The sequence below is a fragment of the Eretmochelys imbricata genome, chromosome 1, assembly GCF_965152235.1.
Source record: "Eretmochelys imbricata isolate rEreImb1 chromosome 1, rEreImb1.hap1, whole genome shotgun sequence".
In the NCBI taxonomy this organism is placed as follows: domain Eukaryota; kingdom Metazoa; phylum Chordata; order Testudines; family Cheloniidae; genus Eretmochelys; species Eretmochelys imbricata.
This window is the reverse complement of record NC_135572.1, coordinates 321,854,069-321,881,685: the sequence shown is the minus strand read 5'-3', so window position 1 is coordinate 321,881,685 and position 27,617 is coordinate 321,854,069. Positions and strand designations below refer to the sequence as shown.

The 27,617-nt window shown below is 40.1% G+C and overlaps 1 protein-coding gene across 1 annotated transcript; it reads right to left on the bottom strand.

Moving 5' to 3' along the window:
* Positions 1 to 307: 307 nt before the first annotated feature.
* Positions 308 to 27,188, bottom strand: LOC144259564 (transcriptional regulator QRICH1-like). The gene is made up of 9 exons (XM_077807849.1): positions 26,957 to 27,188; positions 23,736 to 24,730; positions 10,202 to 10,358; positions 8,717 to 8,871; positions 7,335 to 7,449; positions 7,138 to 7,246; positions 3,736 to 3,887; positions 859 to 943; positions 308 to 494 (listed from the first exon to the last, which is right to left on the bottom strand). Exons 1-9 carry the CDS (start codon positions 27,186 to 27,188, stop codon positions 308 to 310), a joined length of 2,187 nt encoding a protein of 728 aa, XP_077663975.1.
* Between the last annotated feature and the right edge of the window lie 429 nt (positions 27,189 to 27,617).

The window sequence follows — 27,617 nt, the reverse complement described above, 5'->3', positions numbered from 1 at the left end:
TATAAATTAATCAAAATGACACGTTTGGGACTCTGATTTAGCTGGTGTTTCACAGTATTAGTACTAGAACCACATCTGTCCCTCTTTAGATGCGAGTATAATTAGACAAATATGAAGAAAATAGGAAATCCACTTTGTGGAATTTAGCAAATTGGTACTGTTAAAGGCTATTTACTCATAGCATTCAGTCATCTTCTAGTAAAAAGAAAGCATTAGCTACAGACAGTCTTCCATGCCTTATGAAAAAAATTGTATTTACAATTTTATATTAAGGGCATTGTTGTAACTTATCCATTTGTCCTTGTTGCTATGCTGATATATGGGTCTTCGCATGTGCTTCTTGGACCTCCTTGACCACCAGAATTCTGGTCAACATCTGCTCCATCACATCCACTTTCACAGGCTGAGCAGAGTACCAGATAGGACTGTTTGGTGCCACGACTGGTTCAGGGACCAGATAGAAGGCATCACTTGGCCCTTTGACACCTTGGGGGCTATAAGGAAAGTTTGAATTATACCAAGCAACACACTACTTAGTTATACTCCTTTTAAGAGTAAAATTAGTACTGACTTTCTTCTTTATTATGTAATAAGATATATTTGCTCCCACACATAAAAAGTTGCTAGCTTTAGGCATTCCTCTTTGAATTAGCAGTGATCCTCTCTTGCCAAACTCAGACTGGAATAGGTATTTGTTGTGGTGTGAAGCCCAAGTATTAAATGAGGGAAGTCGATCATTATAGAAGAGAAAATCTTTCCCTGTGAACTGCTGAAGTTGTTATAGCTAGTATGATGAAATGTGTTGAAAGCCATCAAATGTTTAAAACTAGTGTAGAAAATAAGTCCTTAGAGCCTTACCATTTAAAGCAATAGAAGTCATACAGTTTTATGGGGCACTGCAAAGGGTTGTCCGGGTTTTCAGGTTGTTCCACGTAAGTCTCATCTGCAAATCAAAAAAGAGACAAATAGTGTGCAGTATGTTCACAATACAGCATTTAGTTTCAATAAAGTATTTTTACTGATGAAAGTTTTTGATCAATAGTACTATTTTAAACAGTCTTATTTCAACATTTAAAAAAAATGTTTTTATAGCAGCTAAATATTTCAACAACAGGCACACCATTATTGTAGTATAAGAAACGTATTGCTCTTGCCAATGTCTGACCTAGTCTGTGGATAAATGATTGACAGCTTAGGAAAATAAAGCCAATCTGGTATGTTGTACTAGCAGATAAATGTCAGCCATACTGATTATCGGTATGCACAATTTTTATCATAGGAAACAGAGGGTGAAGCTCATGCAACAGTGAAGTACTCCCGGCAGACAGTGGCAGCTAAAAACATGTAGCTATAAAAACGTATACTGTGAGTCGTATGGCTGACCTAAAACATAAGGATTTAACCTAATATAAACAAACTGTTCATGTAAAAAGTTATTTACCAGTGATGAGTTTTCTGAATGTATCAGATGAAATCCTGACCCCCGTGAAGTCAACAACAAAAGTCCTATTGATTTCAATGGGGCCAAGATTTCATTCACTGTGTCTGCAGAACCCCATCATAGGTGTTGCAGATCCAGTCTAAAGCAGTCTGACTTTATGGGCATACATGCACCTCTGAAAATCCACTAAAACAACCTATGACTGAGTGATTGCTTCTTAAAGTACTTGATTTTGCAAATCCTTTTCAAAAATTACATATGCTTTCTGAGCTAGGAACCATTTTAAAATGCTTTGCAAAAAGAAGTGTATAAGAGACGGGACTTTTCCCTTGCAATCCGCTCAGTGGCTCCAGGAGCTGGATCACTAGGATTGATGCCATTTCACTAGCCTAGTGAATGCCTGGGCATCGTGGAAGGGACTGATTTGTAAACAGGTAACAATTCTGTTGCATGTCTTGGTGGGTAGTGTTTAGCTTCCACTGGATAAGTAGACAGTGTCATTCCCCAAACTGGCAGAAGGAGAAAGGAGATGCGGGGGAGACAGAGAAGAGGCAATACTGTCAACCTTCCTAAGGACTCCAAATCCTCCATTCTTTTAAGTAAATCCTATACAATTTCTTTGGATGAAGTCCTAACTAATATATATATATTTTTAAGTTGATTTAGACCCTCTGGAAACCAAGTCATAGTCTCTTTAGGAATAGCTGCAACCCAACTATTCAAACTCATTTTCATTAATAATCTGAAATGCTTAAACTTAAGTGGTTAGCATTTTTGACTGTCGTATACAGGATGCCTACTGGTTTATATTAAAGTCGCACTGAGAGGCCTCAATCAGCGTTGCAGCCCCAGGCAAACAAAAAAATGAGGATCCCTGCCTCAATTTAAGACAAGCTGTAACAAGCGACCACCAAGCAACCTGAAAGAAATGTCAGTAAGATCACATGGTAACATAGGGAAGCTGTGCAAGTTATTCCCACGAAGCATATAATAGGGGTGCCACAAACTTTTGCAGCATAAAGAAAGTTTTATGGAAAGCCATGCGCTGTTCAATACTTGCAGAAAGTGACCCAAAAGAATAAAATATGCATCCAGCCTTTCTGGAGACCAACTCTATTCAGAAAAGTTATAGTAACCAGTGTTTGATGCTCTTGTAGAGTCTGAATGTACCCTCTCATTCTATAACTTAGGAATCACCTCAAGAGTTCATCTGTACATGCACAATCCTCTCAGGCAGTGGGCGCAGGGATTTCATTTGAGCATATATCTGATGCTGTTTCTTTAAGCAATCTACTATGCCTTATGGCCGCAGAGAAGATACTCAACCATTATGGGGCAGAGCGTATGTAAAGAAGACCTGTAGTAACTGGAGAATGAAGCCAATCACTTGACAGTTCAGAGCACAGAATGAGTTGTAGTTTGTTAAACTTCTAAATAGGCTAGTTCCATGGCTCCAACCATTTTGGAAAATGTCTGGGACAATAGCCTGCCAGTATGCTGGAGACAAAAATCCTCTCCCCTACAGACTGTCAATGTGAACTCCACACAGATTGATGACAGGTTATAGTTTTAAGGAGAGAAACACACACACTGAAGAGGGCAGATATGCTTCACCAAGGCAGAGGTGTGTGTGCATGTTTGTAAATTAGGAGGAGTTCAGGGAGCAAGGAAATGGCCCAAGCATTTTGAGCATAAGTGATCTAAAATATACATAGCGTAACGCCATCTATGAAAGAAATCCTATGTCTGGGTTTCTAAAAGAACTAGATGTAGAAAAGATGAAAAAAAGAAACATGAAGGGAGAGAGGAGAAAGGAAAGAAGGGAGACAGCTTTAATAAAAGTTGAAAAAATCTACTATCTCCAAAAACATGAAAGTTGGAATTTTTAAGAATACCCTGTATTTAGCGCTGGCCTACCTTTGCTCTAGTTGATTTCAGTGGGTGCAGAGTTAGGCCGATACTGAGTGCATTTGAGGGTCCCAACCCAGATGTGCATCACTAGGGCTGGGGAATACAATCTAAAGCTCCAGTCCTGAGATTGACTCCACACCAGCAAACCCCTGCTTCCTTTAAGAACCCCACTGACTTAAATGGGGCTCTGCACAGTTGGAGGGGTTCACCTACAGTTATCTCTGCAGGAACAGGGTCGAAGCATATATGTACACTAACAGCAGTGCTCAGATTCCAAACAAATTGCCAAGAAGGCTTTTTTGTCATGTCCTTCACGATCTTAGTGGCAAACAATGGTACACAATCATTTTAAAGGTTATTATCCTAGTTTAATGAGTTCAAACCTTTTCGTCCTCCCAGAATCTGTCCATAAAGCCTCAGGAATCGTATTATAGAACATTTGTCCTTTCCGATGCTTGTATTTTTCCTGGTCTGCTTCAGAATTTTGGAAAAGGCTAGCTGTGCATGCTGCTCCACAGTTTTCAATATGAAATACCTACTCACATACAAGCGAAAAACAATTATAACTCAGTTTTGGAGAGAGAGAAAGACTCGGCAGACTCGGCAGGGAGTACTTAAAAAAAAGGGGGGAGAAATATTTTTTAAAAGGCTTTCCAGATTCTCAATAAAAAGTATAGCTTTGGACTGTGGACCAAATCCTGACCTGCTATACCTGTGTAAACCCAGAGTAATTGGATTCACTAGTACTGTTTTATGGCACAACAAGAATTCAGAATATAATCCAATCTATTCAAAGTCACATTCTGACTTTAACTAATTATTTGAGCTCATCTAGACCTCACATCAAATTTTAAAAAGGTCACTTCTGCATTGTACCAAAACCAGAAGTGAGGGCAGAGAGCTGAAACATTCCTTAATATCTCACTATACAGGTGTTTCCTTTTGGAGGTTAATCTATGGACTTGATCCTGGAAGTAACTCTGCTCACATGAGTAGCCCAACAAAGTGAGTATTTGCAAGATCCAATACTATGTTAGAAAACATCACTTAATCCTGCAAAGACTTACGCACGTCCTTAATTTTACACATTGTGAGTCGTCTCACTGAAGTTTCAGCTGGATTGGAGCTTTAGTGAAAACTCAAGGGTTGTTTGAGATCTTACTCCACTTGTTGTATACTCCTAATTTGTACCAAGGAGTCTTAAGCAACATTATAAAGAATCTCTAATAGCAAATAATCAGTTCTGCCTTCCACCACCATAAATAAAAGGAACATAAATCAACATGAAAGAGAAACAGGAAGACAGACTAAAAAATAATTGTAACAACCCAAAATCAGATTCTGAGAGCTATTTATTACGGCATAGTAAACAGAATAATCTTTCAAAATAAACGCGTTCTGAATGCTTCAAACTTCTTTTATTTGGGGAATGAGAGGAAGGTTAAAATATTGGTACACTTTTTGGTAGTTGAAGGCACTTACAGTATGTCTACACAGGGATAAAACACTTACAGTTAGACCACATCAGCTGAATTGGGCTCTGGGGCTGAAAAAAAAAAAAAACAAAAAAAAAAAAAAAAAAAACCACACCACAGCCTAGATGTTAGGGCTTGAGCTGGAGCCTGAGCTCTGGGACTCTGCGAGGGGGAGGGTCGCAGAGCTCAGGCTCCAGCCTGGGACTGAACATCTATACAGTGATTTTTAGCTCTGCAGTCTGAGTCCATTAGCCGGAGGCAACTGACCTAGGCCAACCAGGTCTTTAATCCCTGTGTAGACATACTCTCCAGCTCTTATTCAACAAAGCATTTAAGTATGTGCTTGAAGCTAAGCACATGGTTAAAACCATAATCCAAAGCCAACAGAACTCAAGGGGAGTCTTTCCATTTACCTCATTGAACTTTGGATCAGTGCTCAAGTGCTTTGAAGAACTGGGGCCTTAATCTTTAGCCTAATGACAGATCAAAAGTGCGTAACAGTGACCTAGGAATGCACATTCTATTGTGATGTTATTTAATTCCAATCTGTTTAAAATCATTACACACTGAAATTCATTTCAACTATAAAAAGAGTAATGCTGTCTTTTATAAGATTGCAAAATGAAGTTTATTTTAAATTTCTGTTTTTGGCAAAACATTTAAGTCTCTATACCCCCTAATATTTGGACACATCTTGTAATTAATGTTAATACTGCTTTGTGTTTTTGTTGATTCTGGTGCAGAAAGAAAAACTATTTAAAAAAACTAGGAATGGTATTTCTTTGTTAACTGCAGTAACAGAGGAAAAAAACAAAACTTGCCTTGCACAGAACAGTGATTTTTTTTTTTATTAAAGTAAAGGCACGAACAAATATTTTAAGAGGATATTATTTACCAGATAATTTTAAAGGGAAGTCAAATTCAGACCAACATGAATTGAAACAGTTACTTTAAAATTTTAGTAAATGTTTATCTTAATGCTTTTGTCAATACACATTCTAAATAGAGTCAAAGATCATCTTGTAATATAATTGAATACAACCAGCATGCGGTCAGGAAGAATCATTGATTTAATATCTACCTTATAAATATCAGAATATTTAGTTTTATACAGAGAAAGAATATATTTACACAAAGGAAGAATAAGTCAACATATATTATAGGACTTCTTGATTCCAACCTGTTTTTAGAAAGTTAAATTCCAATTTGAGATGAACAATTCAATGCCAATGTAATTAAGTACATTAAAATTCTAAATTATACAATTAGGGTAAGCAAGTGGTGGGGGGAAGAGGAGGGAGGGAAGTGTAATAGCTTAAGACACTAATGCAGGGATTGGCAACCTTCGGCACGTGGCCCATCAGGGTAATCCGCTGGCAGGCCACGAGACACTTTGGTTACATTGACCATCAACAGGCATGGCCCCATGCAGATCCCAGTGACCACAGTTTGCTGTTCCCGGCCAATGGGAGCTGTGGGAAGCGGTGGGCTGCAGGAATGTGCTGGCCGTCGCTTCCCACAGCTCCCGTTGGCCAGGAACGGTGAACCGGGGCAACTGCAGGGGGCCGTGCCTATTGATGGTCAATGTAAACAAAATGTCTCGTGGCCTGCCAGCGGATTACCCTGATGGGCCACGTGCCGAAGGTTGCCAACCCCTGAACAAATGAATAATATATTACCTTTCAATTGTGGTTTATTTGCAATGTATACATAGTTTGCCTGGCATTTAAAATGGGGCTTTCACTGAAAACAATATTAATGGATGTTCAGAAACTGACAGGACAAAAAAAGAAATACCAAGTTATTAAGAATTTACATAAGCAGCATACAGGGATTGTATCTTATAAGACTCAAGTAATGAGTCCTATAGTGGTTTTCACATAAATATTGTTTGTGGTTGTGAGAATAACCAACATGATAGTTCTGTTGTAAAGAAAGCAGTATAAAAAAAGAGAATGAATTATTTAAGTTATGATAAGAGGTTTGTCTTTCAGTACTTATCTTATGAAAAATTAGATATGAGTAATTAAGGAAAATAAATCTAATGACTACTCCCAACATGCACTATCTACTCCTCCGCCCCCTTCAGTTCACCGTGTGCACTATTCATCAAGAGATAATGAGAATTTGAGCAAAACACAAATAGTAAGGTTTTGGCAAGCATTAAAAGTATATTTACCAATTCATCTGTTTGGTATGCAGGGGATAGAAGGAGTTTGGGAAATCTTTTTCAGCAAGTTACAAAAACTAAGCCATTTGGTAGGCTACATAAACTCAGACATGGAAGACTTTTATAGAAAACATTCTTACTTAGTGTTGAAATACATCAGTGTGAACAGGAGAGTAGCAGGAGAATGTGCTCCAAGTTGTTTGCAGTCCCATAACATTTCCTCCATGATACAACTAGACAGAACATACCCTGGAAAACATATACTGATACTAATAAATTCATGTCAGAACATAGTCAAGTACAGACTTCATTTCCCCCCCAATGTTTCTCCACTTACCAGAGGGGCTCACTCTTGGACACCATCCCTTCATCACGCCATGAAGCCTTTCCAAAAACTTCACATAATAAAGATCAGCAAAAATGTTGTCAATTCTGTCATTGTCAAACATATACTATGAATAAAAAAAGAAACGGATGTTGGTAGGATAATAACTGAAATGAAAGCTTAGTTATAAAATGAGATCTAGTAAAACAAAGTTAGTTAACCTCTGTGTCGTCTCAACCATAAAATGGCTCAGAATGTAAACTCTACAAAAACATTACTCACTCAGTACAGAAGAACAGGAACATCAGTAAGTCTTCATCATTTCACACTAACATTTTCCCTAGTGGATTGGCCTAGCATGTTGGAATTTAAATTCTTTTTTTTTTTTTTTTTTTTACAATCATCTCATGTTTTAAATGAACCACTGACAAAGTTCTACTGACTTTTGCATGAGAGCGCAATTCCCATAAACTAGTACATTTTTAAAAATTGGATTTTAAGTTTGTTTATTTAAATTATTACAGGGAGAAAAATGAAACCAGATTCCCTTCCACCCAAATAGTCTGTCTCAATAATGCCTGTGACACAAGCATATACATCAACTTACTCCATTTAGACTTTAGTCATCTGAACAATAAACTGGAAAGTGAGTTTTGCAAGGACACAGTGAATTCAGAAACACTTCAAGAATATAAAGCTCATTAGTCCTATTGATCAGGTATCAGCAATACAGGTATTTAAGACTTATTGGAACAGTGTGTGCAAATTTACTATCACTGGCCTCGTCTACGCTAACAAAATTAATACCTATGTTCTAACAGTTCAACTGATGGCTGTTAACACTACCTGCACCTGAGCCCTATCTATTTTATAGGCTAAAACCTGCTCCACACTAAGTTCGCTTAGCAACACAAGGATGGACTGAACAACAAGCTGTGGGTCGTCCCATTCCCATTCCCTCTCCACCCTCCCCCAGCCACCCAACTATTTTGGATCTCTTATCATGAAAGCTTTAGTATGCTGAGTATTGAGGAATCCTATTATGCCTGAAAAAGCCCAAATTGTGCCCTTCCCCAAACCTCTCCAATTCCAACCCCCACCATCCTCAGGTTCAAAATTTTAAGCTTCCACTGTTTAATTCTATATTTTAACAAACTATTTTATGGGATTGCGCAGAACACATTACATTCTGCATTAGTGACACGGTTTCAGGAAAGGGAATATATGCTTTTTCAACTCGGCATGAGTAGCTACAATCAGCTCTCTTAAATTTTCTTTGGCAACTAGCTCTCATGGGTTATGTCCTGAAGGGGAAAACAATACTTTTCATGTAAGATCTAATTCTCCGTGTACAGTAAGAGTCCAACAGCCATTCAACTGAATTTTATGTTTACCTTTTGAATACAAAGAAATAAATAATACAACATGTCTGCTTCATAAGAGGAACCATCTTGCTTTCTAGCTTCTTTTGTCATTAGGCACAGCCCATAATTCAGTTCTGCTATTGGCACTGAAAGGACATCTTCCCTAAAAGTCATTGGTTTTCTTCCTATAATGTGAAAAGAGCATATTTTGAATCACAGAATATCAGGGTTGGAAGGGACCTCAGGAGGTCATCTAGTCCAACCCCCTGCTCAAAGCCAAGTTTACACCAAGTTATTTTTCTCCTGTTCTTTGTCAAGTTAGCATAAACCTTTCTTTTCTCTCTAATACGTGTGTGATTTCAATGAAGAGGAAATCTTTCATGATATTTTTGATGCTGAGAAGTTTGGGGGTTTTATAAGTGACAAACCACTACATAACCAAGTACACTGCTAGAAAAGAGCTCTGGTACTGTTTCTGGAAACTGCTATAGGTTGAAATATTCTGAATGAGCAGTTTCCAACTAAGGCTCTGTGTAAACTGTATTATTTTTTGTATTAAATCACAACAGCTTCAGGGGTAAGTGTTGGAATTTCATGGAATACCAGAATATGAACAGTTGCTGAGTTCCCTGCCCCGCTGAACTGCTGCAATTTTTCCAACAGCAGAAAGCAGGCATCCCAGCTTCCACCTCCCAGCTGAGGCAGAGGCTGCTTATGGGCGGGCTAAGTAGGTTGATCACATCCTGGGGAGGGCAGGTAAGTGGTGGGCCAGTGGTGGGAGTGGACATGGCAAACTGGGGCAGGGTGTGTGTCATCACATGGTGCTATCCATCCCAGCTCTGGCCCCCCTCACACACATGCTCATGCTCCAAGAGGAAAATTTCTCTCGGCTCCTGTGGTGTCTCCCCTAAGCCGGCCAGGGACTCCTGTGGCGTAGGTTAGGCCAGCCCAGGGTCTCCTAATCCCCATGCATTGTCAGCACCTTTCCCGTCTCCCTGCTGGCCAGACAGAAAGTAACAGTAGCAGTCTAGGCCAGACAGCTAGCACCACATGATGAGACATCTCAATCTCCAACCCCCAACTGCAGTAGCTGAACCCAATACGTTGATTTTTCCAACAGAGGGGAGGCAGAAACAGGGATGCCTCCTTCCGCCTCCCCACTGTTGCAAAAGTCACAGTATTGAGCTAATCTCACCATTTCTGTGCAGTCTGTGAAATCATGATTTACACAGAGCCTTGTTTTATATCTAATAGCCTAATTCTGCAACCCTTAATCATGGATTTCAATGGGATGACTTGTGAAGAAAGATACTATTGAACAAAATCAGGCCCTGAATCTTTAGATGATGTACAAGGACATCTTTTTTTCAAGAAAAGGAGTACTTGTGGCATCTTAGAGACTAACAAATTTATTTGAGCATAAGCTTTTGTGAGCTACAGCTCACTTCATCGGATGCATTCAGTGGAAAAAAATTACTTTTCAGTGAATGGTGAAAAGTAAGTTAAAAATCATACTTCCAAATCCCTGAGGGTTCTTTCCAGCATCTTTCCATACATCCTCATTTTTTATTTGTGCCCAGCTCTTCCAGAAATTAGCTCCTTCTTCTGGTTTGAGTTTGAAAGGAAGATGTAAATCAGTCTGTATCTGCAAGTGTGGCAGTGATTGAGAACCCTGTGTAACCAGAAGAAAAAAAAATAAGCCATTTGAGAAAAAAGAAGTTTGGTATTATAGGCAAAGAAAGAGTGTAACCTTAAGTATATGCTGATATTGTACTTAACAGTATTTAAGTTCTCTTAGCATTTCCATTATAAATTGTATAATCTCAGCAGTTTTTACAACCTGCTTTTAGATATGCAAAACAAGATTATCCTTCCCCAAAATGCTTTACAATACTATCTGGCAATACTGATGCCTTGTTTCAATTCTTTTTGGCCACTATTTTGAAAAATGCTTTGTCAGTGATTAGGGAAGTTTATTTAAATTTTTAAGGCAGAGAAAGGGTTTTTAGAAGTTGATGTCTTTAGGTTTAAAGCTTTACTATTTTGTAGCAGTTATTGAATCTGTGTCATAACAATACATTGAACAAAAGCCAAGTGCTGAAGCATATGCAGGACACTGCCTTTAGGAAGCAGGCCCTATTGTGCACAGACAGGGACCCCTGCTTAACATATTCCAGTCAAGTGATTTCAAGCCAAATTTATTTATTTTCTTTCAATTTATAAAGATACATGTTTAAGAGGGCCCATCCCAGCTCTGTACACTCTGCCATTATTTAATCTTGTAGAATTTGTATAATCCCTATCCCAATCAGCTTCATTTGTTTACAAAAACAGCTGTCTCCAAACAAAGTTTAATACCTTAAACCATATCCCTTGCCACCTGCATCAAAACCTCCCAGCATGCCCTGAAGAACAAATTAAGAGATATTTCTAACCAAAGGAGGCAGAGAGAGTGAGCTGCAAAGCCAAGGAACCCACAATGGGAATGCTACACTAACCATTCTTTTATGTTATGGATACTTGATCTCAAGTGCCTCCACTGACTACATCTTTGGCAATATCACAGAGAGGCAGTCTCTCAAGTAGGCAAGTCCCAGGTCATTTTGCATAATAGTAATTGGTTACAGCATCAAACCCGAACAGAATGGTGCAACTGAAAGAAGCTTCAGAAAGAACAGAAGTCAGCTGCCCGTATTCTAAGTCTGATGGACCGTTAAACAGCTAACAGGTTACTGTCGACCTCTTAGTGTCAATTCAAAGTATTGGTGATGCTCTTTAAAGGTCTGAGTAGTTTGGAACCCAGCAACTTGAGTGTTCCACTTTATACCCAGCCAGAGCTATCTAAGAGCATTCCAGGTGATCTTGCTAGTGTAGAGAGATGTTTGTAGAATATTGTAATTTAGAGACATTCCCTCATAAGGGACAGTATTATGAACACAGGAATTTGGAGATGTGCCTTGGAGGCAGGGGGTTGGGAACACCATATGGCTGTGTGCAGCAGTTCACCACAGCAGCTCTCCAGTTTGTTTTCAGAAAAGTTTTATTCCTCTCTTTCATTTGGTTTGTTTAATGAACCCCATGATTGTTACATGGTGTCAGAAGAGCCAAATGAGAAGGAAACTACAGTCATCTTGAAGTTAACTCCTGTGTTTGGAACAGAAAGAGTCAAAGGGGGGCACCAGAGAAGCATGTGGAGCACTAGGCACAGAGGCTTTTGCATGTATTTGTTGAGTACACTAGTAGCTTGACTAGCTTAAAAAGGGGGACAGGGAAAGCCAAAAATGGATGTGTTGCAACCTCCTTCAAGTCTTCAACTGTCAGGCAATGCTGCAGAGAACTGGAAAAAATTCAGACAGAGATTTGAATTGTATTTAGTGGGCAGAGGGGAAAAAAGCGATAGAATGAATTCATCTATCTTTTTGCATGTTGCTGTGGAGGAAGCATTGGACATTTATAACAACTTTAAGTTTGAAGAAGGTGAAAGAGTGAAGACAACTAAAATACTGATTAAATTTGAGGAACACTGCATGCCAAAAACGAATGAAACCTTTGAGAGAGATGAATTTTTTACATGAATGCAAAAAACTGATGACACCATAGTTAGAGCAATATGTCACAGAATTAAGGAAACTCAGTAAAACCTGTGACTTTAGTGATCTGACAGAGACCGAATCATTTGTGGCATTAAAGACAATGTGTTAAGAGAGAGAATGCTCCATGAAGGAGATTTAACTTTAGAAAAAGCTCTCCAAATATGCAGGCAGCAGAAACTGTGAAAGCACAAGCCAAACAGCTGAAGGGTATGTACTGAATACAAAAGAATATAGCCAGAATAGGTCAAATCAAAGAGTGGAACCACTTGCTACGAAAACCACTGCTAGGGGGAAGACTGGGTACAGACGGTTATATGTGGAAGGTGTGGATCACAGCATGGCCCCAAACAGTTTTCCAAAGGCAAGACACTGTCACAAATGTGGGGAAAATAATCATTTTGCAAAATGCTGAAGATCCAAAATGCAGAGAAGTCAAGCACATCCAGTTCCACAAAGGCCTTATCAGAAGGTAGGCACTGACTTATTTACCTGGCAATCAAAGGGTTATTTTAGAGTCACATTATTCTCTGTATCCAAATATTTGCACACTGCACAGTACTAACAGTAAGTCTGTGATAGCCAGTATGAAGGGAATCTTCTCCAGACATGGAATTCCAAATTGTCTTTAGTGATAATGAGCTGCAATGTTCCAGTGCAGATTTTGAGCAATTTGCCATAGATGGGATTTTCATCACAAAACATCAAGTCCAAATTACCCCCAATCAAATGGACTTGTGAAAAGGTCTATAGGGACAGTAAAGAGCCTTATGAAAAAGATTTTTGACTGTGGGGGGTGATTTGTCTAGGGCATTACTGGTTTACTGAAGTACATCCCTGGAGAACGGCTTTTCTCCAGCTCGGCTGTTAATGGGAAGAAGGATCAGATTTAATTTACCAATTTCTGATAACTTTATGAAATCACATAACAATGAAACCATGCGGAATACAAAAAAATTAGAAATGGAAGCAGAATTATTATTTTGAAAACAGGGCCTGTGATCTCCCATCTCTTAACCCAGGTGATGGTGTGCGCCCCTGAGGAATCACACCTCTAATACTTGCGGCCAAAGGGGTATTATTAAAGAACAGCTGCATCCAAGGCCTTATGTAGTCCGGACAGATCAGGAAGACACATTTCGATGTAATCGAAGGGATCTACAAGTAATCCCAGAAAGTTCTAACACATTGATAGCTGACGTGGATTATGGTTTCCCATCTGACTGATCCTTTATCATCAACGCACAAAGGAACGAGAGAACAACTCACATGGTAATGAGAGGCTGATACTCAGAAGATGAGAGTGGGAGACTAAACGTCCTGAAAGACTAAGGGTATGTCTACACTGCACAGCTCTTAGTGACAAGACTGTGTTGCTACAGCCGTGTCACTAAAAGTCACACAGTGTAGCCACTGTTTGTGGGCTCTTCTGCCGACAAAAAACTTCCACCCCCAACAACTGGCGTTAGCATTGCTGGCAGGAGAGCGCTCCTGTTCACACTGGTGCTTGTCGTGGCAAAACATTTGTCTGTCTTTTTTTTCTCTTTGGGGGGGTGGGAGAGGAGAGAAGAGGTTAAACACCTCTGAAAGACAAAAGTTTTGTCGTTCAGTTGCCAGTGTAGACACAGCCTCAGAGAGACTTGCTAACCTGCCTGGATAGTGGGTATTTGAGGAAAGTGAGTGGTAAAGACTCACTCAAGAACGATGTGCTGGTAACCTCTCCTCTCTAGGTAGTAGACACATTGCATTTTCGGAAATGTACTAGATGGGTTGAGAATGTGTTATTGGAGCATGGCTAGTTGTTTATATATAAGAGTTAATTTGTTTTTCTTTAAGAGGGAAGATGTAGAGATGTGTTTGTAGAAGATTATAATTTAGAGATGGTCCCTCATAAGGGACAGTATTATGAATATAGGAGTTTGGAGTTGTGCCATGGAAGCAGGGGTTGGGACCACCAGGGCTGTGTGCAGCAGCTTACCACAGAAGCTCTCCAGTTTTATTCCTTTCACATTTATTTGGTTTGTTTAATGAACCCCAAGATCATTACAGTTAGTTCCTGGAGTTTAATTCTGCAGGACTAGCAGCGGAGTTCCCAGTAAAGGGTGTTCACCTTGGGAACTCATTCCCCAGCCTAGAGCTTAAGTCTGGCAGCCTTCAGAGCACAAGCTTAAAGCACTCATTTTTTGGTTTTAGTACTCAATAAAGTTTTCATCTGTGTTATTATAGAGGGTGCCAGCAGATCCCCCTATCTTTAGGTTGGGGAACATTTTATATTATCCATTTTGTTACTGAATCACATGATAAAATTTGTTTTTCCCCCTTTTTCTTAAGAAGTCCAAGACAATTACACACAAAACGCCAATTACTCAAAAAACTAGGAAATGCCAGTTGTATGGTTGCCTCAGAAACCTTAGTTTTGCCCCCCCACTCCATCTGTATGCACTATACTATTATGTAATTATACACATGGGGGGGGGGGGGGACAGAACTAAAACTGAAGAGGCAACCATATATCTGGCATTTCCCAGCTTTTGAGTGCTTGACTTTGCAACCTAAATAATGTTATTTTAATATAGTTTTTGTGGGCAATAGTATTATTTAAAAGTGTCAGTAGCGCTGTATTGCTTATTTTTATTTTGTATCACATTGCCAAGGCAGCGAGTACTCTAGAAGCTAAGAAAGATTATTCTAAAGATTTACATGTTTGTAATTTAAAACAATTGACCCTCCAGATCAGGAACAATCCAATTGTCTCAGTTTTATTAGGATTACCCACTGCAGACACACAGCATGGGCCTCTAAAAATAGTGGTCGTCTTTATCAATATATATTTTTTAATATTGCGTTTTACTTGAGCTTTTTTTCTGGGGAGTGAAGAAGAGTGAGATAATAAAAGGATTATTTTGCAAAGGAGATATTGTTTCAATTTCTATACCAATTTTAAAAAAAGGAAAGGAGTACTTGTGGTACTTTAGAGACTAACAAATTTATTTGAGCATAAGCTTTCGTGAGCTACAGCTCACTTCATCAGATGCATACAGTGGAAAATACAGGAGGGAGATTTTATATACACAGAGAGCATGAAACAATGGGTGTTACCATACACACTGTAACAAGAGTGATCAGGAAAGGTGAGCTATTACCAGCAGGAGAGCGCGGGGGGTGGGTGGGGGGGAAGGTGAGCTATTACCAGCAGGAGAGCACGGGGGTGGGGGGGAAGGTGAGCTATTACCAGCAGGAGAGCGCGTGGGGGGACACGGGACGACACCTTTTGTAGCGATAATCAAGGTGGGCCATTTCCAACAGTTGACAAGGACAGTCGGGGGGGGGGAGGGAATAAACAAGGGGAAATAGTTTTACTTTGTGTAATGACATCCACTCTTCAACAAAAAAAACTTCAAAAACAGACTCCAATGAGAGACTGCTGAATTGGAATTAATTTGCAAACTGGATACAATTAACCCAGACTTGAATAAAGACTGGGAGTGGATGTGTCATTACACAAAGTAAAACTAATTTCCCCTTGTTTATTTATCCCCCTACTGTTCTTGTGAACTGCTGGAAATGGCCCACCTTGATTATCACTACAAAAGGTCATCCCCCCGCTCACCTTTCTCGATCACTCTTGTTACAGTCTGTATGGTAACACACATTGTTTCATGTTCTCTGTGTATACAAAATCTCCCCACTGTATTTTCCACTGTGTGCATCCGATGAAGTGAGCTGTAGCTCACGAAAGCTTATGCTCAAATAAATTTGTTAGTCTCTAAGGTGCCACGAGTACTCCTTTTCTTTTTGCGGATACAGACTAACATGGCTGCTACTCTGAAACCTGTCAATATACCAATTTAGATAGTTGTAGCTTAGAATACATTTTGTTTCCATGTTAGCACAAAATGAGTTTACTGGGAAAGTCAGTCCATGAGCTAGGGAAGAGATGGAGACCAGTTTTAAAGAGGAAACCGTTCACAGAAGAAGAAAGCTCCTAGTGCAAAGAGTGGCAAGTGAAAATGCAACCCCTAGCTAGAGAGAGTCACAGCAAGAGCACAGAGATAAATGAAGTGAGTGAGAAGTACTGTAAATGGAGCAGGAATCAAAGAGATAGAGTGTGGAATTAGTGAGTTCATAAGAATATGAATAAAAGGATTACTTGAAATGGAGGGGAGATATGCAGGACAATTAACTGTCGTCTGTAACCTATCATTTAAATCAGCTTCTGTACCAAATGACTGGAGGATAGCTAACGTGAGGCCAATTTTTAAAAAGGGCTCCAGAGGTGAGCCCGGCAATTACAGGCCGGTAAGTCTGACTTCAGTACCGGGCAAACTGGTTGAAACCATAGTAAAGAACAAAATTGTCAGACACATAGATGAACATAATTTGTTGGGGAATAGTCAACATGGTTTTTGTAAAGGGAAATCATGCCTCACCAATCTACTAGAATTCTTTGAGGGGGTCAACAAGCATGTGGACAAGGGGGATCCAATGAATATAGCGTATTTAGATTTTCAGAAAGCCTTTGACAAGGTACCTCACCCAAGGCTCTTAAGCAAAGTAAGCAGCCATGGGATAAGAGGGAAAGTTCTCTCATGGACTGGTAATTGGTTAAAAGATAGGAAATAAAGGGTAGGAATAAATGATCAGTTTTCAGAATGGAGAGAGAGAAATAGTGGTGTCCCCAGTCCTATTCAACATATTCATAAATGATCTGGAAAAAGGGGTAAATAGCGAGGTGGCAAAATTTGCAGATGATACAAAACTACTCAAGATAGTTAAGTCCCAGGCAGACTGCGAAGAGCTACAAAAGGATCTCTCAAAACTGGGTGACTGGCCAACAAAATGGCAGATGAAGCTCAGTGTTGATAAATGAAAAGTAATGCACATTGGAAAACATAATCCCAACTATACATATAAAATGATGGGGTCTAAATTAGCTGTTACAACTCAAGATAGATCTTGGAGACATTGTGGATAGCTGTTTGAAAACATCCACTCAACGTGCAGCAGCAGTCAAAAAAGAAAACAATGTTGGGAATCATTAAGAAAGGGATAGATAATAAGAGAAAATATCATATTGCCTCTATATAAATCCATGGTCTGCCCAAATCTTGAATACTGCATGCAGATGTGGTCGCCCCATCTCTAAAAAGATATATGGACTTGGAAAAGGTTCAGAAAAGGGCAACAAAAATTATTAGGGGTATGGAATGGCTGCTGTATGAGGAGAGATTAATAAGACTGGGACTTTTCAGCTTGGAAAAGAGACTACTACGGTGGGATATGATAGAGGTCTATAAAATCATGACTGTATGGAGAAAATAAATAAGGAAGTATTATTTACTCCTCCTCCTAACACAAGAACTAGGGGCCACTAAATGAAATTAATGGGCAGTGGGTTTAAAACAAACAAAAGGAAGTTTTTTTTCCCCACACACAACACACAGTCAACCTGTGGAACTCTTTGCCAGAGGATGTTGTGGAGGCCAAGACTATAACAGGGTTCAAAAAAGATCTAGATAAATTCATAGAGGATAGGTCCATTAATGGCTATTAGCCAGGGATGGAGTCCCTAACATCTGTTTGCCAGAAGCTAGGAATGGGTGATGAGGGATAGATCACTTGATGATTACCTGTTCTGTTCATTCCCTCTGGGGCACCTGGCATTGGCCACTGTCGGAAGACAGGATACTGGGCTAGATGGACCTTTGGTCTAACCCAGTATGGCCGTTCTTATGAAAAGCCACAATGAAGTTTAAGGCTTCTTATCAGGGAACCTTAATGGTAAGAAGGAAGATAAAAGTTGGGAGAGGTTAGTATGGGAGAAGAGAAGAATTCAATCTGCAAGTAGAAAACAAGGAAAATGAAAGGAAGGAGAAGAATTTCTCCCTCATCACCACAAACAGGAGAAAAGAAGAGAAACAACCTTCCCAACCTTTACTGGCCTCACTTCAGTGCTCTTGTCTGCCCTCTCTGATCTTTAATGACTAGCTAGCATATGTAGAGCTAACTGGAACATGCTTGCTATTTACTGCTTCAGTTTCTGAACTTCACTATTTAGAAGAGGTAATTCTTTCAACTCGCTGTTTATATTAATTTCCAGGAGACCAGTGGAGCCACTAAGAACCTAACACTGCATGAAAGTGTGACAAATCAGTTCGTACTTTTTATGCTACTGTCTGAGGAACCTGCAGGAATAGTTGTAGAGTGAAACAAGTGGTGATCCTTGAGGAACACAAACTTGTTAAGTAACGTGAAGTGATATAGTTCAATAGTCATTTCCATTAATTACTGAAATATAGCACTGCACATTAAGAGTTCTCACTGTACAGCTGCAAAAGAATACTTACAACAAACATGACTCTGCTGGTACAGCACAGTTCACTAACATAAAGCAGCTAAGGAAGGCTCCTAAAGCAACATCAAAAAGGTGATTTAGAAATCTTGTGTGCAGATGAATCTCAAAATAGTTGTTTCAGTAGCTACAGTGATCACCTGGAAGATAAAACAAGGCCCTATTAAGGAAACTTTATTAGTTCCACTAATAAATTTGTAAAGATGCAATATCGAATAATTCAGATTCACTTGTCTCCTTTTTTGTTTGGTCTTGGCTTCCTTTAATGAGGCATTGTTGGGTTAAGACGTTTTTTAAGCGTAAGGAAATTTTTTTTTGTAAACATTCAAATACATAAACTGAAATAGATCACAATTGCAATTTATTTTTTGCCATATTTTTTGTTGGTTACTTTTTACCTCTTGCCTAGAACAAAATGAGGCCTTATGGGAAGTTTCTGCCCCAAGACAAGTACTTGGTAAAGGAATGTAACAAATGATTCATAGGGTAAGGAAGGTGGCAGCAGACAGAGCCTGACTGCTGTGAGGGATACAGCACTGGTTTAAATCTATGTATTTTCTACCAATCGTTATGTTTTGTACTTGTACATTAAGATTTAAGTTATAAACACAACGAATTAATTTTTCCCTATTGCTCAGGAGGTACACTCCTAGGAAGAGGAGGCAATGCGCACACACACACACTCACTCTGTCTTCTCTCCCTGCATCAACTTTGCACCATATAAACAGGCCCAGGTTTCTATTTTGTACCATACCTAGTGAATGAGGTTATTTAATCCTTGCATTATTGTTTTAGTAGGACTGCAGTGTTGGATCTAAACAGTGGAAAAAATAATCAGTCCAAGAGTCACATACTCTAAAAAAAAATCTCTATGCACAAGTGTTTATATAATATGAAAAATATTTACAGCTAATATTTCAAGTGTTTACAGTATCCTGGGCTGAGGGAGATTCAACAGATTCCAACATGGGAGTCCAAGGTTCCTTCACACCCAGTATAGTCTTAATGACATACATGGACTGGGGGTAATGCAAGACCCTCTCTAGATATCATAAACCCCATTGTGCGGCCTACACAACAAGGAGTAACGAGTTCCTCCATGGCTGCTCATCGAGAAATAGGCTGTTCATGGCAGGCTGCCCAATTTGCAGATCCAATCCCACACAAGTTGTCTGAGGTTACAGCAGATGCTAGACCAACCCACATATAAGGGATAGGGAAGTTGTTCTGAAGCCTCCTTGCTAGGTGGGGAAAGTTCCATCTCCCCTCCCCCCCAAAAATATTTCTCTAGTTGTTGGAGAAGAGTAAAGTTAATACTGTATATTCAGTATGTACTCATACTTAGCATAAGCAAGCTGTGTTGATGCAAGTTCATGCTTATTCAAATAAATTCAGTATTAGTTTGAGAACATGGGGCAGGGAAAGATTTTCAGATACACAAATAGAAACAAGGTGCACAACTCTCACTAAATCTCAATGGGGGCTGGGCATCAAACTACACTTTGTGCCTTTGCAAATCTCCCCCTTAGTCTTTGTGCATATACTATTTTTAATACATATTCACAGCATATACTTAATGGAAGCCATAAATACTCAGTTAGAAAGAGGGAAAACATGGTATCTGTAAGAAGAGTGGGAAGAAAAAGCTGGGTACTACTAGCCTGTCATATTGATATTTATCACAGTCAAAAATTATTGAGTATGTCAGGATATGAATGTTTAGAAGAATAATGTTTAATGACCACTAGAATAAGTTTGTTAATATAGTTGTGTAAAATATAACAGACTTGCTAAGTAATAGAAAAAGGGTGGTACGTATACTTGCATTTCACCAAATCATTTAAAAAAAACTGTATCATGATAAAGTAAATGGATAAATAATAGGGCTGCCGATTAATCGCAGTTAACTCACGTGATTAACTCAAAAAAAATTAATTGTGATTAATCGCAGTTTTAATCACACTGTTAAATAGAATACCAATTGAAATTAAATATTTTGGATGTTTTTCTCCATTTTCAAATATATTGATTTCAATTACAACACAACACAAAGTGTACAGTACTCACTTTATAATATTTTTATGACAAATATTTGCAGTGTAAAATTGATAAAATAGTATTTTTCAGTTCACCTCATACAAGTACCATAGCGCAATCTCTTCATCGTGGAAGTGCAAAAAACGTAGATTTGTTTGTTACATAACTGCACTCAAAAACAGAACAATGTAAAACTTTAGAGCCTACAAGTCCACTCAGTCCTACTTCTTGCTCAGTCAATCACTTAGACAAACAAGTTTGTTTACATTTACGGGAGATAATGCTGCCCACTTCTTATTTCCAATGTCACCTGAAAGTGAGAACAGACTTTCGCATAGCACCTTTGTAGCTGGCATTGCAAGGTACTTACATGCCAGATATGCTAAACATTCGTATGTCCCTTCCATACGTCCATATGTCCCTTCCCTTTGGCCTACCATTTCAGAGGACATGTTTCCATGCTGATGTTGCTTGTTAAAAAAAAAAAAAAAAATGCATTAATTAAATTTGTGACTGAACTCCTTGGGGGAGAATTGTATGTCTCCTGCTCTGTGTTTTACCCACATTCTGCCATAGATTTCATATTATAGCAGTCTCGGATGATGATCCAGCATGTTGTTCGTTTTAAGAACACTTTCACTGTAGATTTGACAAAATGCAAAGAAAGTACCAATGTGAGATTTCTAAAGATAGCACTCAGCCCAAGATTTAAGAATCTGAAGTGCCTTCTAAGAATCTGATCAGCACGGGGTGTGGAGCATGCTTTCAGGAGTTTTAAAAGAGCAACACTCCCATGCAGAAACTACAGAACCTGAACCACCAAAAAATAAAATCAGCCTTCTGCATGTGGCATCTGACTCAGATGATGAAAATGAACATGTGTTGGTGTGCACTGCTTTGGATTGTTATCAAGCAGAACCCATCACCAGCATGGACGCATGTCCTCTGGAATGGTGGTTAAAGCATCTTTAGTGCATCTGGCACATAAATATCTTGCAACGCCAGCTACAACAGTGTCACGCGAATGCCTGTTCTCACTTTCAGGTGACATTGTAAACAAGAAGTGGACAACATTATCTCCTGCAGATGTAAACAAACTTGTTTGGCTGAGCGTTTGGCTGAGAAAGAAGGAGGACTGAGTGGATTTGTAGGCTCTAAAGTTTTACATTGTTTTATTTTTAAATGCAGGGGTTTTTTGTACATAATTCTACATTTGTAAGTTCAACTTTCGTGATAAAGAGATTTCACTGCAGTACTTGTATTAAGTGAATACATTATGTATTAAGTGAAAAATACTATCTTTTATTTTTACAATGTAAATATTTTTGTTATAAAGTGAGCACTGTACACTTTGTATTCTGTGTTGTAATTGAAATCAATATTTGAAAATGTAAAAAAATCCAAAAATGTTTATATAAATAGTATTCTATTAATTTTTAATTGCACGATTAATCACAATTAATTTTTTTAATCGCTTGACTGCCCTAATAAATATCAATTAAATAAAAATATCACATCTTGGATTAGAGATGGATTGACAAAAAGGAAACAGAAAAGTCCTAACTGGCAAGACCTCCACATGATAAACGATCATGTGGTTGTCACTGAGTCCAATATCTGATCTAAAAGAAGAACAATGCGGATCACTCATTCTATTCAACCAGGCTTTTGCTTCTAGAATGAGGAAAGAGTAATTCTCTAGGGTAACCTCCAAATCTGTCAAGTAGAAGTTTTTTAACCTTCTCTATACTGATGTATGGCTTTTAAAAAAAAAAAAGTGATCAGGTTACTCAGTTCTTAAGATTTAGTTTGAAAGAGAAACACAGACCTCTTCTTTTAATAATATTTACATTCTTTAATATGAGTATTACCATTGTGCCTAAGTCATTTCATTGCTACACTGGTGTATCCCTCTGGAATCCCCTTATTTATTTATAACTTTTTCAAAACTTTTGGGTGCAACAACAACAACAAAATTAGGACTATAAACTACTACTATTACAGCCCTTGTCCATTTCTGTCCCAAAACAATGCTACCATAATCCCACAATTTTAGGTTTACATTCAGCTACATTTTAAGGGAGGGAGAAGACCAAGTTTAAAACAAGTAGGGTTGATTAGTGTTGTTCATGCAGTCAGCTAAATTAAGGTTTGTAAACAAATATTGTGCTAATTTTGCCAAGAAAATTAAGACAAGCTTGCTCCTTACAACGTATCTATAGTCAAACAAGATTTTTAATTAAAGGACACATTGGTTTTGGCCAAGTTACTTTGCAATATAGAATATGTACTGTAATTACTGCTTTTCAGTACGGTTCATACCAGAACTAAGTTAATAGAGAATTATTTGGTCTAGTACTCAGAAGTAGGGGCAGTTGCCTGAATGAGAAATCTTTTTCTACTGTTTATACATTGTAGAATCACAGTTTTATTAGACATAGTCCCGAAGCCACAGTTTTGACAAGGATCCCTAGTTTCTCAAAAACAAAAAACACACCCACACCTTGGTCTGCCCTCATTGAGACCTGTGCAGTGCAACTGAGGTTCAATATGAGCATAGGGCCGTGGAGCTGCATGCAGATACAAGACCATCCACCTGGAACACTTTGCCTAAATTTGTTATAAGGTAGAAGGGGGGGGGGGGGGGAAATCTACATGGGTACATTTCAAATTTTGGGACAAATATGCCCTGGTGGTGTAATGTTTTGTCTTTTAACATGGTAATATCCTATCAAATAGGGAAGTTTGATTATTAGAGTACGTTATGCAATGACAAAACAGGAAAAGCTAATTTTGCAATGTTTAATATTGTATCTCTGAAGCCTGTACAGTTATGATTTATACACTTGTTAAACTCTTCAGGAAGTTTTTGTGCATGTATATTTTAGGCAGATGAAAGGCAGCTAAAGCTTCAGACTATCTTGGCCTCAATACATAATCCCACCTGAACACACCTTTGCCTGAGAAGGAGTTAATACGAGTGATAAGAAACCCAACTTGGAGAAGCAAATTGGACCCAGAGAAGTCACAAACACACATCCCACCACAGACCTTCATATTTGTGCTCACCTGCACCTGTTGCTCATCCCAGTATTCAGCTGGTTGATACATCCTCTTTCCACTCTGTACAGCAAGAGGAAGGTGTGTATTTCCATTCTTATTTACACATTGCACTGGGAAACAGGGTGTGCTAGGAATAGGACTCTCCTGAATACTCTTTCTAGCTTCTGAAACAGCTTGAAAATTATCCTTGCTTTCTTCTAACTTAATGCTAGTCATATTCATAGCCATTTCACCAATCTGAATAATACCACAGGCATCCCGATAAACAGGGGTATTCATCATATTCTGAGTTTCAGGGCAAATTGCATGAGGACAAACTGCCCATGATTCTACATCAGGCAGATGGCCATTTGTTCCTGTAGCAGGTGCAAGTCCATACAGTTGATTGCTATCTACTGTTAGCAGTTCTTGTTGAAGAGAATTGTAAGCCTGCTGTTGGGTATGGCTAGGCATTGTTAGTACAGTAATAGGTATATTCTGCAGAGAACTTTGACTATTACTGTAGTTGTCTTCTACTGGCATGTCAATTTTCCTTTTCTTCATAGGTTGAGAAATACATGACAGTCTTCTTTCCCGTTCAGAAGTTGGTGTATTAAATTGCCCTTCAGGGGAGGGCTGAGCCTCTATCTGCAGTTGTACTTGTTTGATCAAATTATTTTGCTGCATTTCTATTTGATGGCCTTGTTGAGGCTGTGTATGGTACACTTGAATATGCTGATGCTCCAGTGGTCCACAGTAGCTTAGTGCTGGATGTTGGAGAGGAGATGTAACTGGATGCACCAACTCTAACAAAGGCCCTGATACATCGGTGCTGCCCATGTATATATAATGATTTCCTTGTTGGTATACCGAGATTGGAGAATGCACAAATTGCTGTACTTCTTCTGGCCCTTGACTACTTAACGAGTCTAGAAATACTTTCATGTGATGTTGAGGTATTGAATGGGCTTTCATACTTTGGTGATCTTCATACTGGATGGAATGGTGCATCCTTTTGAGAACTGAAAGAGTCATGCAAATAATGTATGTTTAGACTAGAGCTATTGTAGAAGCAACATTCTCTGACACTCACCTAAACGAGTCTGGTTGCTCTTCATTCAATAGACATTTATAATTCCCAACAACATTAATGAGCATTACTGCATGTTTGGACTAGGTACCTACATATTTAGGATGTTCTAAAGAAGCATAAGTCAGAAACTCCTCAAACCCCTGAGAAGATGACAGCCGGGCTGTGCTTAGCTACTTTCCTATGCACATTGCTCCCTATAAGCTTTTGCTACTTTATATTTGTGAGAGAATATGAACACAGAAAACAACTGAAATTATTTCGTGCCTAATCGCCATATGGACATTCATGTGGAACCCGGTGAAATCAATGGAGGTTTATGTGCAGGGTGCTCACTGCAGGATCAGTGCCTTAGTTTTCAATTTTTCTACTACAAAAAAGGTGTAGAGAAAACAGTTTATAGGTTCATATTTATACATGAGTAACAATAAGAGGGCAAAAACATTTCTATAAACATTGTGCAAAACATAAACAACAGAGTAAACATTGTTACTGCACTAGTCACTTCAGTTTATGTGTAATGAAAGAGAATGGTTGGATAATACTTGTACCTGTTATATGGAAAAATGGAAAGCTTTAGTTGCAAGATGGATAATATGAGCTTTACCACTGCCTTAATCATAAGCCTCAACCTTGTTCTGGTGTGACGCTCTCTAAATGATGGGATTGTTCAGTCACCATGTCCACTATATCCTTAGTTTGTGTATAGCAAAAAAGAAAGCAAATTGTAATCTAGACAAAGCCACTAAACAGTGGACCAAGTCCCATTAACTAAAAAAGGTGACAGCAGGAACCTGTTTAGTTACTGTCAGTGTCTGTTTTTGAAGCAGGAACCTAAAGATTAAAGGCTCCCTATATCCTTGCTATTCCATTAGTCATCTGATATCTGCAATAAAGAATGACCAGATAGTTATTCCTAAAACAGTTGGCTTTAGTCAAAATTAACTGTTTAAACAGATTATTTAGCTGTAATTTTATCTACAAAATGAGGTAACACTAAAAACTGTAAAATTGACTGATCTTGAGAGAGACAAGGGGGGTGAGGTAACATGTTTTATCAAATCAACTTCTGTTGGTGAGAGACATAAGCTTTGGAGCCACACCGAGCTCTTCTTCAGATCTTAAGAAGCACGTAACTGCTTTTATTTTCGATGTAGTTTTCAGTGAGAGGGACACGGCTTCTGTCCTGAAGCTGTCATTTTGTATGTAGAATAGGTAGGGGAATTTTCCCCATCCCCTCTCCCCCTTTATCTTATCAAGAAGTAAACATACATACTTGCACTTCTGAGACCAAAAGAAACCTCCGGTGTGCTAACTCGGTGCATTATTTCCCCTCAAGTCCAGCACTCAATCACTACACGCTAAAAAATATTTTCCACGTGAGCACGATTCTACCCCCCGTAACTCCGGCGGCTACACCTACAATCCCAGAGCAGTGAGGACGAGCAAACGGCGGTGTCATTTTCCCAGGGTCCCTACCCCACCCGTTTTGGCTGCCCAGCGGAGTACCCTGCAAGGGATCCAGAACCAGACAGCACTGGACGCGCTGCCGGATCCTCGCAGGCACTTCAGCCCCTCACGGGGCAGCGCCTCCGGGTCCCCCAGCACACAACAGCCGCTGCAGCTAACCCCACTCCCCAGCACGGCAGCAGGGCTCAACTCTCCTAAGGGCCCCTGGGCACCTGCCTGGCTCGGAGCCCCAGCGGGAGGGATGCGAAGAGGAGTCACAAGGACAAAGGGGCGGGTGGGGTGGAGGGAGCCTGAAGAGGGGCTGGGGGCGCGGCGAGACGGGGCTGGGTGAGGAGCAGCTGCAGGGGAAGGCAGCGAGAGGCGGAGGAGGGCGAGCGGCCGGGGTGGAGCTGGGGCGGCTGGCCCCACTGCACCGCGCCCCAGGCACGTTACCTCTGGGGTAGGGGAGTCCGCGGCACCGGCAGTCCCGAGCCGCCCACGCCGGGCTTTGTCTCTCCGGCTCTCTGGGGCAGCCTTCCCCTCACGCATCCGCTGCAGAAGGAGAGCTCCTGCTGCAGCTGTGGCTGCCGCCCGGATCCCGGCTGAGCGACAGCGGCCCGAGCCACAGGGAGAGGGCGACCCGCCCCAGGGCAGCGTGGTCCCAGGTGCCGGTGCAGGTGAGCTCCGGCGCGCGCGACCAGGCGCTTACCAGGGGGCCAGGTGCGTCCAGCTGAGGGGAAGATAGGCGCAGGCGCGTGCGCGGGCCTGAGAATGGGTGTGCACGCGGGTGCGCGTGCCTCGGGCGGGGGTGCACGCCTGGGGTTGGGTGTGCGAGCCTTACGCGGGCGTGCATGCCTCAGGCGAGGTGTGCGTGCCTGGGGTTGGGTGTGTCTGGAGGTGTGCATGCCTCGGACAGGGTGTGTGCGTACGCAGGTGTGCATGCCTCAGGCCGGTGTGCAAAGAAATTCTGTTCTCCTATTTATCTGTCTAGAATTGTTCTCATTAAAAGTCTCCCTTATTATTTTCACAAAGCCTCCCTCTTTTTGGAACAGCTTAGAGTAGTTTTCAGAGCAGCAGCAAAAAAACCAGGAGTACTTGTGGCACCTTAGCGGCTAACATATTTATTAGAGCAGTGTTATCACCCGTCCCAGCTGGTGCCACTCTGGAAATGGAGTGCCAGAGTGCCTTTGGGTGCCACAGGGCTGCAGGCCTAGGACTTCTAGCTAGTTCCTTCCGACTGGCCTTTCAGCCATCTGTGGGAAGAATCCTTGTAACTGCCTGCATTGTGCACCCAAAGTGGGACCCACATCTGCCTTAATCTTGTGTTGTCTTTAACAAAGAGGAACTATAGGTACAAAAGAGCAATGTGG

Excerpts from the sequence above, each read along its gene's own strand:
- LOC144259564 (XM_077807849.1), bottom strand. The coding sequence starts at position 27,188 with ATGCACACCTGCGTACGCACACACCCTGTCCGAGGCATGCACACCTCC. Across the intron at positions 7,450-8,716 it reads TATTTCTTTGTATTCAAAAG|TATATGTTTGACAATGACAG; the intron begins GTAAACATAAAA and ends TTTTATTCATAG. Across the intron at positions 944-3,735 it reads GATTCTGGGAGGACGAAAAG|ATGAGACTTACGTGGAACAA; the intron begins GTTTGAACTCAT and ends TTTGATTTGCAG.